At 37.6% G+C, this 18,093-nt stretch overlaps 1 protein-coding gene across 2 annotated transcripts in view; it reads right to left on the bottom strand.

Moving 5' to 3' along the window:
* LOC136858203 (RNA helicase aquarius) overlaps nucleotides 1–18,093 on the bottom strand; it is a 686,829-nt gene that overhangs the window by 88,074 nt on the left and 580,662 nt on the right. For both annotated transcript variants that reach the window (XM_067137584.2, XM_067137585.2), the window contains exons 13-17: nucleotides 16,976–17,113; nucleotides 11,544–11,761; nucleotides 5,797–5,966; nucleotides 4,398–4,529; nucleotides 2,027–2,161 (exon numbers count right to left, since the gene is read on the bottom strand). In XM_067137584.2, the coding sequence (XP_066993685.1) occupies nucleotides 2,027–2,161; nucleotides 4,398–4,529; nucleotides 5,797–5,966; nucleotides 11,544–11,761; nucleotides 16,976–17,113 (793 nt within the window). The remainder of the gene's footprint in view (nucleotides 1–2,026; nucleotides 2,162–4,397; nucleotides 4,530–5,796; nucleotides 5,967–11,543; nucleotides 11,762–16,975; nucleotides 17,114–18,093) is intronic.

Below are 18,093 nucleotides of genomic sequence, written 5' to 3'. Positions count from 1 at the left end.
GAAACACAGTTAGAGGAAGAACAATATGGTTTTAGACCAAACAGATTAAAAACAGACTTGACATTTACAGTGCGAACGATAATGTAAAAACATTTGGAAAGGAACAAGGAAATCATCTTCGTATTTTGGATTTGGAAAAAGCTTATGATACAGTTAATAGAAAACATGTAATGCCTACTGGAAAGGAATGTACCAAAATCATTAATTAACAATAAAAATGTTGTATCATGAGAGTAAAAGCAGTGTACAGGTAGGGAGTGCTGACTCTGAAATATTTTATACACATGAGGTCTCAAGAAAGGAAGTGCACTGTTGCCATTATTGTTTATTATATTGATGGATGAAATCATAAAATGTGTAAAACAGAGAATCAGTAGTGATGAAGTGAATGCTTTGGTATTTGCAGATGATGTGGTGATTTGGGAAAAGGGAGAAAAGGGAGTATAAAGGAGACTGGACGTTTGGAATGAAAATCTGAAGGAGTTTGGAATGGTAATTAGTAAAAAGAAAACTGTAGTCATGCACTGTGGAAAAGAGAAAAAGAGAAGCCAAGTGAACATAGACGGAGAACAGTTAGAGAAGGTAGAACGGTTTACATATTTGGGTAGCATTATTAACTGAAGTAACGAAATCAACCCTGAAATTAATATCAGACTAAGTAAAGGTAGAATATTTTATCATCAAGTCAGAGAGCTTTTATGGGATGACAAAGTACTGAAGAGAATGAAATTAACATGATGTAAACAGTATCTCATACCAATTGTAACTTACGGACTAGAAATGCTGGTAACTAATAAGAGACAAGATAGTAAGATCCAAGCAGTACAAATGAAATTTTTAAGAACATTTGTTAAAAAGACAAGAAGAGATAAAATTCAAAATATTAAAATCAGAGAAGAGATATAGAACCGTTAGTATAGAACATACAGAAAGCCAGACTGAGATGGTTCGGACATGTAAAAAGAATGGGAAAGGAACAGGTAGCAAGAAGGGAATCGGAAAGAGAAGGGAAAGAGACCAGTTGGAAGACCGAGAAGAAGGTGGATGGATCAGATCTGGAAAGACAAGAAAGGAGTGGAGGGGGCTTGTTAACCATACCCGGGTGACTGGAGTGGGACACTGATGATGATGATGATGATGATGATGATATGTTTCCTGATTCCACTTGCCTCAAATTAAACAAGTTAAACTTTAAAGATTAATCAAAAGAACTTCACTTTCACAAAAAAATAAAGAAAAAGAAGAAAATAGTAATGATTTATTTCATACATACCTGCTTAAACCAAACCAGATGGTCATGAAATGTGATATGAATTAAACTATGATATTTAAAGACCTATCTCCAAATACAGTAGAGACAATACGCGACACTCTGAGAGATATCAAGGGACAGCGATTAGAGCTCTCTCTCTCTAGCGGAGTGACCTGAGAGTTACTGATTCTGTCATAAGAGCATGTGTATTTGTTTGTGAAGTTTTTGGTGTTATTTATGCGTTTGCATTAAGTTGATATAAGTAAATAGTAGTGTGTGTCATTCCTTTATATCTCCTCTCAATATGAGTGGAAAGATATGTGCTGTGTTTGGCTGCAATAACTATGAAGTGCAGAAGGATTCGCGATCTTTCACAGCAGTCCATTTTACATCTTGATTATATGTCTAATTTCAGTCTTTAAATAATAACCTGTTAAATAATTTTTCATTCATTTATCCAGAATTGCTTTAGCAACTTTGAAGTTAATATCTTAGTAACACTTTCTTTCTAAATGTAATTTATTTATCCATTTCCATATATACATTTCCATTGATATTTGAATTTAACGCAAATTTTCAGGTCACGCCACTAGCGACTTGTCTCCCATTTTAACAAGGCTAAATCTGGAAGTGTCGCGTATTGTCTCTACTGCATTTACTATCTCCTACAAACCCAGTCTTGTTTAACTATGTTGTAAGGTCATACTTAGAGGAGACTGTACAATTATAATTTATACTGTTACTACAGCAGTAAAACCATTCACTTCAGCTTACCTCTTAGGTTCATTGAAGAGGTATGGTCCTCGGTTGGGAATGACATGAGGCTCCACAGTTATTACCTTCTTAACATCTTTGGGTTCATCAGAATTTACTGCCCGTTTCTTACTTTCCACTTCCTCAAATGTTAATCTGAAACCAATAATCTTTCTTATTTCTCATTAGGAATGAAATGAAATCATTACATAAAAATATTAATAACAGTCCATTTTGTAGTTACAGGCAATAAAGTCTGTTGTGTGAAAAAAGAGAACAGAATGTTCTTGACAATTTCTTTAACAGAAAATTGGATTTGTGTAAGTTGTAGGTTTTCCTAGTACAGAAACAAGAGTAATACCCTTTTGAGCTATTTTCCATTTCATTTTCCCAGTTTTAAACTAATTTGCTTGAATATTAAAGCATATTTTGGTCTTTTTTTTGCTTTTGTTTCTTAGCTGTTTAATATGAAAAACATGCAAATCACATCCTCCTCTGAACACAGCTCAATCTATACTGGCTGAATAATGCTCCTAATACACCTCACATTGTATTACAATCACATGATTTATTTTTAAAAAAATGCTATTTGTTCGGGGCATCGACCTAGAAAGATCTTTTGCCCCTACTTGCACCATATGTGAGGAACCTGCATGTATTTTTTGTAAATGGCGGAAGTGAAAAGTGGTCAATGTGAGGAAAAGAACATTAAGGACGATACAAACACTAGTCTCCAGGTCAGGGGTATTAATCATTTACAATTAAAAACCACTGACCTGGCCAGGAATTGAACCCGAGGCCACCGGGTGACAGGTAGACGCGTTGCCACCTACACCATGGGGCCAGACATCACGTGATGTTAAGTTACAAATACTGATGTTAAGTCACTTAGCATGGTCTTCGTGATGCTCCATTCCACTGTCAACTGACAGTAGTGGAAGTGCTGTTAGTAGCTTTCTTCATACCAGCCATCACCATGTCAAGATACTTGTTACAAAAGTATGCAGTAAAATTCACATAATTTAAGTTTTGATACAAAACACCTCAAGTTTTCTGGGTCAAGGAACTGAATAAAAAGGGATCCAACTTTATAACGAACGGCTGGAGGTTTCCCCACTTCTAGTGAGTTTTATTCAAGAAATCAGTCAGTTTCTCTTTTTGGTATCCAATCAGCTAGAGCCTTTAAATGATCTGAAAATAGTTCAAATAAGCCAGGTAGAATTTTAGAACTAAGCGTTAATGAATGAAGCCATAGCCTTTTATTGATGGTAAGAAGTGTTTTATGATAACTGATAATCTTAACCATAATGGTCAATAGTAAATTGATCCATACTGACAACAAATGTATCACATTCAAAGGTCAATTAAACATGAACGTCCATCTTGTCAACATTAATATGAAATATATTAAAATCTCAATACACTGAACATGAACCTTCGAGGTGGATACCCCTGTCATTCAACTAAACGATAACAAACAAATGAAGGTTATAAAAAAGTTAAAATGTTTGTTTGTCCAACCCTTGTCCTGTTTCCCTACGGGGTCGGGTATGAGGTGAGATAAATCTGTCGTGGCGGGTTTTTATGACCGGATGCCCTTCGTGACGTCAACCTTATCAGAGGAGTTAATGAGATGAAATGAATGACATGATATATGATAGTAAGGAGAGGGTGAAACCTGGTGCCGGCACATAGCCTACTCCTGTCGAATAGCACCAAGGGGTCTGCTCAAGGCTTAATGTCTCCATCCAATGGACAAATCACCATCAACAGCGTCATGTGCCCTCACTCCATATGAGCACTGTGGAGAGGTTTGGAATTTAATCCACACTTTTGGCACGCAATCTAGTGATTAGAAATTGTATACCACCACCTTCCTTGCCCTGCCGGCCAACATTCTGATGGTGAAATTTTTTTCGACCAATGGGTCTCAAACCGGCTAACCTCGGTGTCAGACCGTTTAGACTTCAGTGCCTTAAGGATCTTCAGGGCTGCCGACAGTGGGATTCGAACCCACTATCTCCCAGATGCAAGCACACGGCTGCGCACCGCTTGGGGGATTACTATTATTGTAGTTGTTATTATTTAATATTGTCCCTATAGGAAGAATGCAAGCAATAAGAGAGGCTGGATAAAATGACAATGGGAAGAGCAATTTACGAATGCAATAAAATAACATTTTGAAGATTATAACCCCCATAGCATCAGCTTACACAGAACTACCCCCTATGAAACAGATGTTAGACATGGCAACACATTTTTATTTTTTGTGTCAGGCATCCATGTATACATCTCTCACATCATTGTTGAGGATTTTTTTTCTCTCTTCTTCTCCTTTTTATAATTTATTTATCTAGCTATATAATTTCATATCAGCCACCTTCCCTCTTACCTGAATGGAGGTACTAATTTCCAAGGACTATCCGTCTTAACACGAATTTCATGTTCTGGAAAGCTAGCCCTCAGATGATCCATATCTAAGAATGTATCATTGAAATCAACAGTAGCAATCTCATTTGGCATTCTGGAAACAAAACAAAAAACAAAAAATATATTAGATTATATATCAATTAGAAATTGCCAGCCAACATACAATAAATGGAAATTGAAGAAAAAGACTATTAGTGTGCACACAGAATAAAACAGAACAAAAGTAGCAGCAACTCAGAGAGCACAGTCACCTTTATTACAAACAGTAACAGTATTCAGTACACAAACTACAATCAGCATTATTTTTACTGTACTTGTTGATTTATTTACCCATTTCTTCTTCTTGTACTTTCAATCTTATGACTACATGGGATCATTTTAGCGAGTTCATTATACAAGTCACTTAAAGGGACTTTTTGGAATTTGCGGCCCTCCCAGTATTTTTTTCTGTGTTCCAATCTCCGTTCCCTTTCTGGTGTTGAAAATATTTGCGTTGTGAGTTTGTTTCTTGAGAGTGTCAAGGGGATCTTTGTGTCCTGGATTCTTTTGTCTAATTTAATCTTATCTGTGGGTGTCTTCTGGTGTAAGGCCAACTTCATTCAGATCCTTTCTTATTTCTCTGATCCATCTTCAGCCTGTTGTGGTATTTTTTTAGTCACAATTATACTGTACCAGTTGTTTCAGAATTTTTAAATCCTGCATTCTCATTATATGTCCAAAAAAAGTTTTAAAAATGTAATATGCAATGGTTCAGCAAATTTGGCTGGTATAAGCCTCATCAAAGCTTTATACTCCTGGGGATCCTGGTAGTATAGCTCTCATACAATACCAGCAGAAGCTCCTGGAGTTTTCTTCTATACCCATCCAGTCTCACACCCATATGTTTCATCCTTTTCTTCTTGATAAACAACTCAATAACTCATTCCACAAAACCAAAGCAGAAGATCTCAGTGCCTTTTGATTTAATTCTCTTCTATCCTTGGACATCATACGGCAAAGTTCAGCTGGATGCCAGCTTGTCCACCTCAACTGTCTTTGCTGTTGCTAACACCATATAAACAGTGAAGGACAGTGACTCTTTGCAGTCACCAAAGACCAGTCATATATCCAGCTACTATCGTGTAAATTACTCTTAGGGCTAAAAGATTAAAAGAAGAGGGTGTGCCAAGCCTCCTTGTGTGTAAAAGGTGTTGCAAGTTGTCCATGAATTTGAGGGTGCAGTTAGTTTGATAGCTGAAGGGCAGAGCAATAGTTCAAGGTTTTTAAGTACTTGGCTGGTATTTTATAAAAGAGAATAAAAGATAAATGCTGCGATGAAAGGTCCAAGAAATAATGAAGCAAGATGTACAGAGATGCCATACCTTGAATAGTGGGCTGCACCAGGATCACCATAACCCAGGATAATATCATGCAACCAGTCTGGTACCACACATTCAGTATTCATAAGTTCTCGGATTGTCTCCAGAACTGCTTTAAAGTTGTTCTCTTTGGGTTTGCGTCTCATGAGGATGTTAAATGTCTCGTATACATCCTATAATAATCAAGTGAATATCTTGTAAGTTAAGGGTTATAAATTTCATGTTGTTGGTCCGTATTGAACTGAGAATAACATATGAGTAACAACACAGTAAAGGTTTCCACCTATTCAATACAAAATATATTCACAATATTTTTAAATTACATTGGAACTAGTTTCGACCCATCTAGGGTCATCATCAGCCATATCAAAGCAAAGATCACTCTTGACGAAATCCTAAGAACATGTTAATTTTAACAGTAAGATTATTATGGAATAACAAGTGAATGTGGTAAATGAACTGAGATGTTAGTATGGGACAGGTGAGTAATAGCTAATAAATACACAAGGAATATACATAAGAGGTTTGGAACAAAGTATAAAAGGGGGTTAGTGTTGTAAAAATTATATAATCATGGAAAACAGTAAGTTCTTATAATGAAGAATGCAATGTGAAATGACACATATAAAATTATATATGGCTTAGGAAGAGTGGAAGTGGTTTGGGAGGGGAAGAGGGCTTAAGGTGGGGCTGAAGGGTGCGGGAGAAAGGGTAATTGTCTTGGAAAAGTACCTTTGATTAAATTTAGGATTGAGTTTTGGTTGGCTGCATTATTGTTTCTGAGGAAAGTGATAAATAGATCGAAGAGTATGTTGGGTTTTTCTGAGATTTCATTGAGATTGTGACTGGCGATAAAGTATTGGTCTAGGTGTATGTAGTAATTTTCCATTATGTCGAGTAAAGGGCCCTTGTTTGCTAATACGAGGATGTCCATGTATTGTTCGATATTGGTGAAATTATGGTTATAATCTTGCATGTGTTGGCCGATGGCTGAAAACCTGTTGTATTTTATTGCGTTAGTGTGCTCGTGGTATCTGATATTGAAGTTTCTACCGGTTTGCCCGATGTAGGTTTTTCCACAGGTGTTACATTTGATCTTATAAACTCCTGATTTTAAAAAACTGCTGGTCCTGTTGATGTGTGAAGTATTGTGTAAAACGTTCATGTTCTTATAGTTGGTTTTGAAGGCTATTTTAACGCCTTGTTTCTTAAAGATATTCGTTAACTTGAAGGTGGAAAAAGAGGTTTAGTTGTTTCTTTTTTGAGGGTAGTTTTTGGACGATATTTGTGTTTATTGATTATCCTTTCTATAAAATGGTTGCTGAAGCCGTTGAATTTTGCGATTCCGTGGATTGTGTTGATTTCGTTCTTTAGATCTTTCTTGGACATAGGTATGCTGAAGGCTCGGTGAACTAGGCTGTTGTATGTGGCTCGTTTGTGGGACTGGGGGTGCACTGAATCTTGGCGAATGGTGGAGGCTGTTTGAGTGGGTTTCCTGAATATTTTATAACTGAAAGAATCTGAGTTTCTAGTGATGGTTAAATCTAGAAAGTTGATTTTTAGATTTGATTCGGATTCTAGTGTGAATTTGATATGAGGATCAATATTGTTGAGTCTTAAGAGGGTGGTAGATGCGTTAATTGATTTCTCATTCATGATTACAAAGACATCATCAACATATCTGGCCCAAAAGAGAATGTTTTCAAATTCATTGTCAATTTTGGTGTATTCGAGGAAATCCAGGTATATTTCTGCTAAGATACCTGAGGCCGGTGACCCCCTTGCCAAACCATCTTGTTGATATATGACATTGTCGAAAGTGAAGAAGTTATTATTGAGGATTAGTTTTAATTTTATATGTGTCATTTCACATTGCATTCTTCATTATAAGAACTTACTGTTTTCCATGATTATATCATTTTTACAACACTAACCCCCTTTTATACTTTGTTCCAAACCTCTTATGTATATTCCTTGTATATTTATTAGCTATTACTCACCTGTCCCATACTAACATCTCAGTTCATTTACCACATTCACTTGTTATTCCATAATAATCTTACTGTTAAAATTAACATGTTCTTAGGATTTCGTCAAGAGTGATCTTTGCTTTGATATGGCTGATGATGACCCTAGATGGGTCGAAACTAGTTCCAATGTAATTTAAAAATATTGTGAATATATTTTGTATTGAATAGGTGGAAACCTTTACTGTGTTGTTACTCATATGTTATCTTGTAAGTGACAAAGTAATTATACACTGAAAATAAAACCACAAACAGACACTTATTTGGCAAGGTAATAGCCTGAAATTTGATAGTATCCTTCCCATCCATTTCAATTTCACGACTGAAAAAAAACAAGGAATAAAATGAGAAAGTTTTCTTAACATTAATGCTTTCACGGCCCGTACTCAAAGAGATGATACTGTATAGGCTTTTGGGCTTATGCCGTGTCAAGAAAATAAGGTAAGATTCTTAATGTTTCGCAGGGAACTGTGCTCTGCATCCTCAGAAGAAATCTCGACTGTCCACGAGAAAGGTTTTTGCTAGTTGCTTTACGTCACACCGACACAGATAGCTCTTATGGCGACGATGGAACAGGGAAGGGCTAGGAGTGGGAAGGAAGCGGCCATGGCCTTAATTAAGGTGCAGCCCCAGCATTTGCCTGGTGTGAAAATGGGAAACCACGGAAAACCATTTTCAGGGCTGCCGACAGTGGGGTTCGAACCTACTATCTCCCGAATACTGGATACTGGCCGCACTTAAGCAACTGCAGCTATCGAGCTCGGTCCAAGAGAAAGGCTTCTTAAACAATGACACTTTAAATTTGGACATTATAATAGAAGTGGAAAAATGGTACGTTCATTCGCCACCAGATGGCCCTAGGACGTGGCAGTGCTAGCGTTCGAAGCGGAAGCTGACCGAACCATCACAATTATTCGTCTCAACCAAACAGACAAATCGGCCATAGCTGAGCACACCCTATCATCGTGTCATGATGTCATGTTCCAAGATGCTCGAGCTCTTACCCACACTACACACTACAGATCCAGGATTATATGGGAAGCTGTGGAAATACGTAGAAATCCTAACAATTTCAACAGGGACACCGGCTATCAATTAAGTAATACCTGGTTGCCAGCCATTAAGAATTTACGTAGGTAGTTCCCTTCCCAGTCCCTTCACTATTGTTATTTCGTCTCTGTGTTTTCAAATTCGTACGTTCCTCGTCGCCAGATGTTTCATTCCAGGCTTGTGTCTATGCCATACACCTGCCAATGTCATGTGTTATGCAAACACGTTATGTGAACTGCATAGTCTGTTTGTAATGGTTCGGTCAGCTTCCACTTCGAATACTAGCATTGCCACGTCCTGGGAGCCATCTGGTGGCGAATGAACGTACCATTTTTTCACTTCTATTATAACGTCCAAATTTAAAGTGTCATTGTTTAACCCTCTTGGAGCCAAGAGCCGATCTAATCGGCCGCTCCCCATCAGCTGGAAGAGGCCAGAGCTCCGCCTCCACTCTACTGCTGTAAAGTGCCAGGCCGTTTTCAGTGGAAACACATGTATTTTAAAATTCGCGTATATCTACCGGTGTATAGCAAATACTGGCATGAAATTTTCTACATATCGACTACGTAGAATAAGAAACTGGTTTGGAGTGATAAAAAGAGTCAAAAACGTTTTATTGTTGATTTATAGTTGTCGATAACGTTTATTTTTAGGAAGAGAAAAATATTTTCGCACTTTCTCTCTCAATATCTACTTTGAAAAAATAATTTACGATACAAAAGAATATACGTAATTATGTATAATGTATTTCTAAATACAATTCTATAGAATAACTAATTTGAAGGAGAAATATAAAAACGTAAAAAATAAAAATTCTAACATATGTCACTAATAAAAACAAGACAACTTTACTCACCGATAAAATTCGCGTGTATGTATCGATGTTTGGCAAATACTGACAACAAAATTTCTACGTGCGGACAACACAGTATTAAAATAATTCTGAATTATTAAATAATTAAAAAATAGTAGTTGATATTATAGTTTTTGTTTTCAGAAAAAATAGTTTCTCGTTTTCAGTTGTAGATGTTAGAAAAATAATTTTACAATACAACAGAATTTACGAAATTAAGAAATATATGGCACTAAAGCCGTGATTTGCTTTGACCTACTAAGCGACCGCTGCTCAGTTCGGTACCTGCACTTTACGAGGTGAATCATGGTCAGTGAGACAGATCCTTTCAGTAATTATTCTTGGTTTTCCAGACCGGGGTCCTCTCACCCTCAGATATCTTCTCAATTGCAATCACTTAGAGTCACTTATATTGAGTGAACCTCGAACCAACCCTCAGGACCAGGCGAAAATTCTTGACCTGGGCGTGAATCGAACCCATTACCTCCGGGTGAGAGGCAGGCACGCTACACTTGGCATTTAGGTAATAATAGAGGACTATATGTGACTATAAGGTTTAGCAGAGAGTAAGTGAAAAGTAAATTAAAGTACGATATGGGCGGAGAATCAGACGGTAGGGCATGTTTAGGTCCAAGAACTTCCTTGAAGGAGGCAGGAGGTTGAGGAATGTTGTCGGGTTCATTGGGACAAATTTCCACAAAATGTTCTCCAGAGACATCATCATCATCATATTCGTTATCACTAGTTTCATCTACCACCATGTTCAGAGTAGCTTTAGTGCTGTTAGACACAATTAAACGTCTCTTCTTTAGCTGCGGTGATTCCGCGGACGTGTCCGGTATAATTTCGTCGCTACTCTCTGAACTAAATTCCCTATCGCTATCCGATAAATCATCAGCGTTAACTTCGCACTGTTCTAAATACTGCATTAATTTATTGTCATCAATACCTGCTGAAAAATTATCACGTGAATAACATGCCATTTTCCTGTCACGAATCCACTCACTGCAAGGAGCAGTCTCTTACTAACCAGTTAGCGGTATTTGTAAACACAGGAAACGACTCTTGTGAAAGGTATAACACCCTCTTAGAACTGCCAAAGCAAGGCCAGGCACACAATAACGTGTAGCCCCTTTACTACAGGTTGTAACGAAAGTATGCACTTCACTATAGGTTGCCTCAAAATTACGTATATCACAGAATATTAAGCCGGCCGATGTAATCGGCTCTGGCAACTTCCGACTGGATTGTTAACGGCCGACCAGATCGGCTCTGGCAATTTAAAGGGCGGATGCTCGCACTACCGCCCGGCACCAAGAGAGTTAAGAAGCCTTTCTCATGGACAGTCGAGATTTCTTCTGAAGATGCAGAGCACAATTCCCTGCGAAATGTTAAGAATTTCACCTTATTTTCTTGACACAGCATAAGCCCAAAAGCCTATGCAGTATCATGTCTTTGAGGAAGACATGATATAGGCTTTTGGGCTTATGCTGTGTCAAGAAAACAAGGTGAACCTCTTTAGGCCTTCACAAGATGCGGAACAAAGTTCTCTGCGAAACGTATAGAGTTTCACCTTGTTTTCTGGACCCGGCACGAGCCCAAAAGCCTATATCATGTCTACAAGTACGGGCTGTGAAAGCATCAATGTTAACAACAATACAGAAAATGACTATCCTAATACCTGAGTACTTATTCCATACCTGATGACACAAATAGAAAATATTTTCTATAATTTTTAAAATGATTTCACTGTTATAAAAGTTATAATAATCAGAGCATCACAAAATATAATACTGTAGCATTCAATGACAGAAACCTACTTCTTTGCCTTGACTAGCCTGATCCATGTCATGGCGGTACTGGTTACAATCCAGCCACACACGGAATGTACGACGTTCACCAGGTAGTTGTGGCTTAGGTTCTGGGCCTTCCTCAATGACACGTCCATTCTGGTCCAGCATACCTTCAATTTCACAACCTCGTACATATGTCAATCCAACCTGAGGTATGAAAGGCTCTCGATGATTATATTTTGTACCTGAAAAATATGTGAGCTTTATTTATACAACATTAAATAGAAGGAAGGATGCACCTTTCAATACTCTGTTATTAAGTTGAACCAAATAGAAGTTACAAGTTGGTTCAATTTAATAAGAGAGTATTAAAAGGTGGATCCTTCCTTTTATTTAATATTGTATATTTCTCTATTCAATACGGAACAATCATGAAATTTTTAACTTTATTTAGATTGTCGAAAGTAGAAAATAGCCAGGCTGAGTAAAGAGAACTAGGTAGGAAGGATAGCTTACACAAGGAGTGCAAAGTGATGTGTACAGTACAACAATAAGAAAAGAAAGAAAAAAAATTATCAGAGAGGAAGAAGAGTTTAGCATGAGACGATAATGTAGGTTGGCAAGTATTTTGGAGGGAATGGCTAACGATTTGCAGGCGAGTTAGTGATGAACAGGAAGACAGAGAGAAGAGAACAATGTGAGCCATATAATGTTCAGGTCTAGCTCTGCTCAGAACTCAAGAATGAACTGGTATGCAATCGTGAGGTTTCTCAGCAAAAGGAATGAAGTAGGTGCAGGTAATCTACAGTATTGTATTAAGAACTTAAACGGAGTACATGAATTAATATCATTCCTGTAGAAGGTGACATGTGGCAACTATGAACAGTTGTTGAGTAGTTTATATGTTTTTCTGTAGTTTTACAATTGTGTGAAAAACAATTTAGAACTGCAACCAATACCGAAATCAGGGCAGTTCTTGCACAGGATTTGGTGGACGATGTTGCTGATCAATGCAATATTAAATGAGATATAATTTTTCCTGTTAGGTGAGGTAAAAAGTTGTACCACTTTGATTAGTGTCACTGTTCATATACCTTGGCCGTTTGCAATAGAGGAAACCATGGAAAGCAGATATTAGGGCAGATGTAAATTTGTGTCCTCATCCCGAGGTGGTGCACTTCTTTTCACGCAGACCCCCAATGGAGGTGAGCTGCATGTACTTATTTAACCACATATTAGCCCTCTTGCCAATTTTAGATTTCTGACAGTGCCAGGAATCGAATAAAGGCCCTCGACGATGGCAGCTATTAGTGCTAACCATTACACTATGGAGGTGGGGCTGAACAGTCTGTGATATTAAAAAAGCATGTATAGGGGCACAGTAGAGAAACTCAGCACACAGCACTAGGTGGGGCAAAGAGAAAATAGAATGAGGAACCCCTAGTGGAGGAGGTGAATTTATCCTTAGCATTAATGTAAGTTCAATTAATCCTGAACATATATGGTATGTCCTCAAAAGTAACTAAAGCACAATAGTATATTCTAGAAGTGCAGAGCATTACAGTACAGCAAAGCATTAGCATTCGTTGTATAAGGAGTATCTATCCAACAAAAAGTAAGATGAACTTTTACAATAAAAATTGCATGTAAGTTGAAAAACTAGTATATTGGTTCCACCTAGTCAATAACTACACGTTTATTTACAATTCAAAATTGTAAAAACATCATACGAGGGCAAATCAAATATAAACGGGAATTATTTTCTTAAATTTATTGCATCAACCAAAATAATTACACATATAGAGATCACTTTTCTATACAGTGTCCTGCCTTCGATACACATTTTCTCAATCGGATTGGTAAGTTTTTGACGCCATCCTGATAGAAAGAAGAGGGACGTATGCAGAGCCAGTTGTGTACAAAATCTTCTACACTTACATCATTGAACCGCTGTCCTCCTAGGTCTTATCTGAGTGGTCCAAACAAATGGTAGTTGCAGGGCGATAAATCTGAACTGTACGGAGGGTGTTCCAGACGTGTGCAGTGAATTTCCTCCAGTATTTCCCGCGTTAAAGCGGCAGTATGTGGCCTTGCATTGCCATAGAGAAGAATGATGTTTCGGATCGGTTGCCGGTGTTGCTCATTGCGATACGCAGCTTTTGCTTCATACAAAATGCGACAGTAATAGGCTGCATTAATTGTCCTTTGTTTGTGAAGAAAATCCACCAGCAAAACTCCCATAGTGTCCCAGAAAACAGTTACAAGCACATTTCCAGCAGATGGGCGTGTTTTGGTCTTGACAAGACCAGCTTAGTCTTTTTGCCACCACTCCATGTTTGCTTGCTTTGACTCTGGGGTGTAATGATGCACTCAAGTTTCATCACAAGTCACAATACAATGCAAGAAATCCTCTCCTTCCTCCTCATAGCCACGCTGCAGTCTCTGCCTGGTTGAGGAGATAAGGAACCCACCTGGCAGGCAATTTTCTGAAATGGAGTTTCTCGGATGATGGTTTGAACACTTCCATAACTTATTCCTACGGCTAAAATAATTTACTAAATTTTTATTCTTAGATCTTCACCAATAATGACATGAATGGCAACAATGTTTTCCACAGCTACTCTTCCTACCACAAATTTTTTAGCCACTCATACACTCAAGTCTGTGAAAGTGTTTCTTCCCCAAAATGTGCGTCATCCATCTCAAAATTTCGAAAGGTTTGGTGCCCTCTGTGCGAGAAATTTGATAATGATGCTTTGCACAACAGATGTGTGCACCTCTTGCTCAGTCACGGCATACTGAAGCAGCCCACCTCTCCACGAGTGCAAACCCATTCTCCAGACATCCCCCACCAACATCCTGACAAAGCCCCACCTCAGAATTATTACTAACGGCAGCAGTACATTCAAATCCCTGTTTATATTTGATCCACCTTCGTATTAAAATGACAGGACATGTTTCGGCCGCATTAGCCCATCTTCAGCTATCTAGAATTAACTTGAAATTAATACACTAAAAGTTACAAAACATGAATAAAATTCACACTCATTTGATATACGGTACTTATAAATTAAAATAAGTGCATGTTGAATCATCATCAGATGAAGAAGTCGCTAGATTTAATCTGATGAAGTCAGAACAGTTCTATGTAATAAATGACAATGATGTAACTAAAAGTTTCTTCTGTCCTCAAAATCTGTTTCATCCAAAAATGATGACAGTTGATACAGTCAATTTGTTGTTCCACTTAATATAAAAATTTCTAAAATGTTACGAATTCACAAATATAAATCAAATTGATTTAATGCCAGCCAGACCATTCAGTGGAAATCAACTGCTGTCCGGCCATGTTCTGTGATATGAAATAACAGTTCTGTGTTTGCGTTATATCATATTTGTACACACTTAATTAAATCATCATCATTTGTTATTAGAACTGTTCTGACCTCATCACATTACATCTAGCTACTTCTTCAAGTGATGATAATTCAACATGCACTTATTTTAATTCATAAGTACTGTATATGAGTGTGAATGTTATTCGTGTTTTGTAACTTTTAATACATATTAATTTCAAGTTAATTCTAGACAGCTGAAGGTGGTGGTGGTGGTGGTGGTGGTGATTATTGTTTTAAGAGGAAGTACAACTAGGCAACCATTCTCTATTAAACACTAATCAGAGAAAAACAAAAATGGAAGGGGTCCGACACTTTGAGAAATGAAGATATCGGCCAAAGGAAGACAAGGGCCATGAAGGGCGTGAAAATGAAAGACTGCCTAGCCCTCACAAACCTAATAGCGGCGGGGTCGGAAAAGAACAAGCGTTGACCAAGGAAGGTCGGATAGGATAGATGAAAGTGAGGAGCCTGGCACAAGTAAGTGGAAGCAGTGCCAGGACTCAGCTAAGGGCCCTATGGTCGCCAACCCACGCTCCAAAGCCCCTGGGGCCCCTTTTAGTCGCCTCTTACGACAGGCAGGGGTTACCGTGGGTGTTATTCTACTGCCCCCACCCACAGAGGGAAGCTGAAGATGGCCTAATGCAGGCAAAACATATCCTGTCATTTTAATATGATGTTTTTACAACTTTGAATTTTAAATAAACTTACAGGTATTGAGTAGGTGGAACCAATATACTAGTATTTCAACTTATATAACATAATTGTCAATACGGATCCTAAATGAAATTTATTTCATATAAAAACTGCACTCATGAGAGTCACACTAAGGAAACTTAAAAAAAAATTAGAGTTTCATTGGTGGGCCTATCAGACATGATGGAAATTGAAATTCTGAGGTAATTTTAGAAATAAAACCCCTTCATGTTTCTTTTAAAAAAATGTATTATATATTGTTTTTTTATTTTTTTCTCCTATTACACTGACACAGAGAGGTCTGGAATAGAACAGGGTTAGGGAAATGGGAAACTACTACAAAACCATCTTCAGGGGTGCTAACAGTGAGATTCGAATTAGAGTAGGTGAAGCATTATCTGATCCTGTAATGTAACAAGGCATTTTGTGGATGATGTTATACTATACAGAGTTGTAAACAAGTTACAGGGAGGTGAGTGACTGCAGGGGTACCTAGACCAGCAAACATGGTATAATGGTAAATGGGATAAAAGTCAGTTTGTAAGTTCTGCCAAGAGGAAAAGTCCTCTCAGTTTTAATTACTGTGTTGATGGGGTGACTACCTCATGGGGTTCACATTAAGTACCTAGGTGTTAATATAAGGAATGATCTTCACGGGGTCTCTGGTAAGACCCCAATTAGAATATGGTTCCCAGGGTATGGAACCCACACCAGGACTAGTTGATACGAGAAATGGAAAAGATCCAAAGGAAAGTAGCATGTTTTTTCTGGTTGATTTCCGACAAAGGAGTATTACAAAAATGTTGCAAACTTTGGTCTAGGGAGACTTGGGAGTAAGGAGACGAGATGCTCAACCAAGCAGTATGTCATATGTAATAAATTTAATTAGCAGTATATTCAGAGCTGTCAGTGGAGAAATGGCGTGGAATGACATTAGTAGACAAATGAGCTTGAACTGAGCTTTTAAAAATAGGAAATTTCATAATATGAAGATAAAGTTAAAATTCAAGAGGACAAATTGGAGCAAACATTCATTTATAGGAAGAGGTGTAAGGGATTGGAATAATTTATCAAGGGAAACGTTTGATAAATTTCCATGTTCTTTGAAATCACTTAAGAAAAGATTAGGTAAACAACCAAAAGGAAATCTGCTAGCTGGGCCACAGCCCTAAGTGCAGATCAATGATGATTGATTGACTGAACCCAGTATCTACCAAATGCAAACTCATGGCTATGTCACCCAAACAACATTGCCAATGCTGTATGTATTTATTATATTCCCTATGATATAGTATCAATGCCAGAGTGTGTTATATGCAAGCAAAGACATGCTTTAATTTTCAACCAAGGATACAAGAAAAAAATTACCTATTGACACAGTCGGTCTAACAGTGATTAGAAAGCAAACATCATGCTTGCGTAGATTTTCCCATTCAGCCTTGATCTCAGGGCGTACACTCAAGTTTATAGACACATCAGCTCGAACTCGTGAAGGTCGTTTCTCCCCTGTAAGGTAAGAAAAAAAAAGGTAATAAAGTATGCAATTTTTTTTCTTAATAGCCAGATTAACTATTTAGTTACTCACTTTCAAAGTATGCTCTCTTGATTTTTTCATTTAGATGTTAGAAATTTAATCTAAACTTATAACAACACAATATTGCGAAAGACAGTAATTCAACCAGCCATAGAGGATTTTAAAAAAGGATATATGGTGAATTTTGTTCCTTTCCTCAGTTCCTGACTAACAGGATCAACAATCATCGAAACCGGTACTGTAGCATATTAAGTGCAATAAATAAGTATTGATAGGCGGAAATCCTTTCCTATTTCTAAAGGATTAACAATATCGAACAGAAAAGTTCACAAACAAATTGACAATTTTGACTGACCTGGTAAAATATTCATAAACAGAAGGTAAAATATTAACAGCCTGCCTTGTTACCATGATTGTTAGGGCATAAAGTCTATAGGGTTTTACACAATGGTTAGCTAGTTCGAGTCCCATCGGTCAAACAAATGTTGGCCAACAGGGTAGAAGAGGTGGTGGTATACAATTTATAATCACTAGACTAGCCTGGATTAAATTCTAAAACTTTCCACAGTGTTCATATGGAGTGAGGCATAAGATGCTGTTGATGATAATTCATCCATCAGATGGAGATGTTAAGCTTCAAGCAGACTCCATGGTGCCATTCAACAGGAGTAGGCTATGTGCCAGCATTGCATTTCACCCTCTCCCTTCCTACTATCATGTGGCATGTCATTTGTTTCATTTCATTAACTTGTCTGAAGAGGCTGACATCAGGAAAGGCATCCAGTCATAGAAACTCACTACAAAGATTCATCTCAATTCAGACCCCATTCTGTAGAGAAACTGGACAAGAATTGGACAAACAGAAGGTAAAATATTAACCAAAAATTCAGGAATTTTTATGATTACTAATTTGACAGTAAATTGTAAATCAGTGGTGCAGAAAAAAGATTAC

This window comes from Anabrus simplex, chromosome 1, assembly GCF_040414725.1.
Source record: "Anabrus simplex isolate iqAnaSimp1 chromosome 1, ASM4041472v1, whole genome shotgun sequence".
Taxonomy (NCBI): domain Eukaryota; kingdom Metazoa; phylum Arthropoda; class Insecta; order Orthoptera; family Tettigoniidae; genus Anabrus; species Anabrus simplex.
The sequence above is the reverse complement of the archived record's forward strand: the minus strand, read 5'-3'. Positions and strand labels throughout refer to the sequence as shown.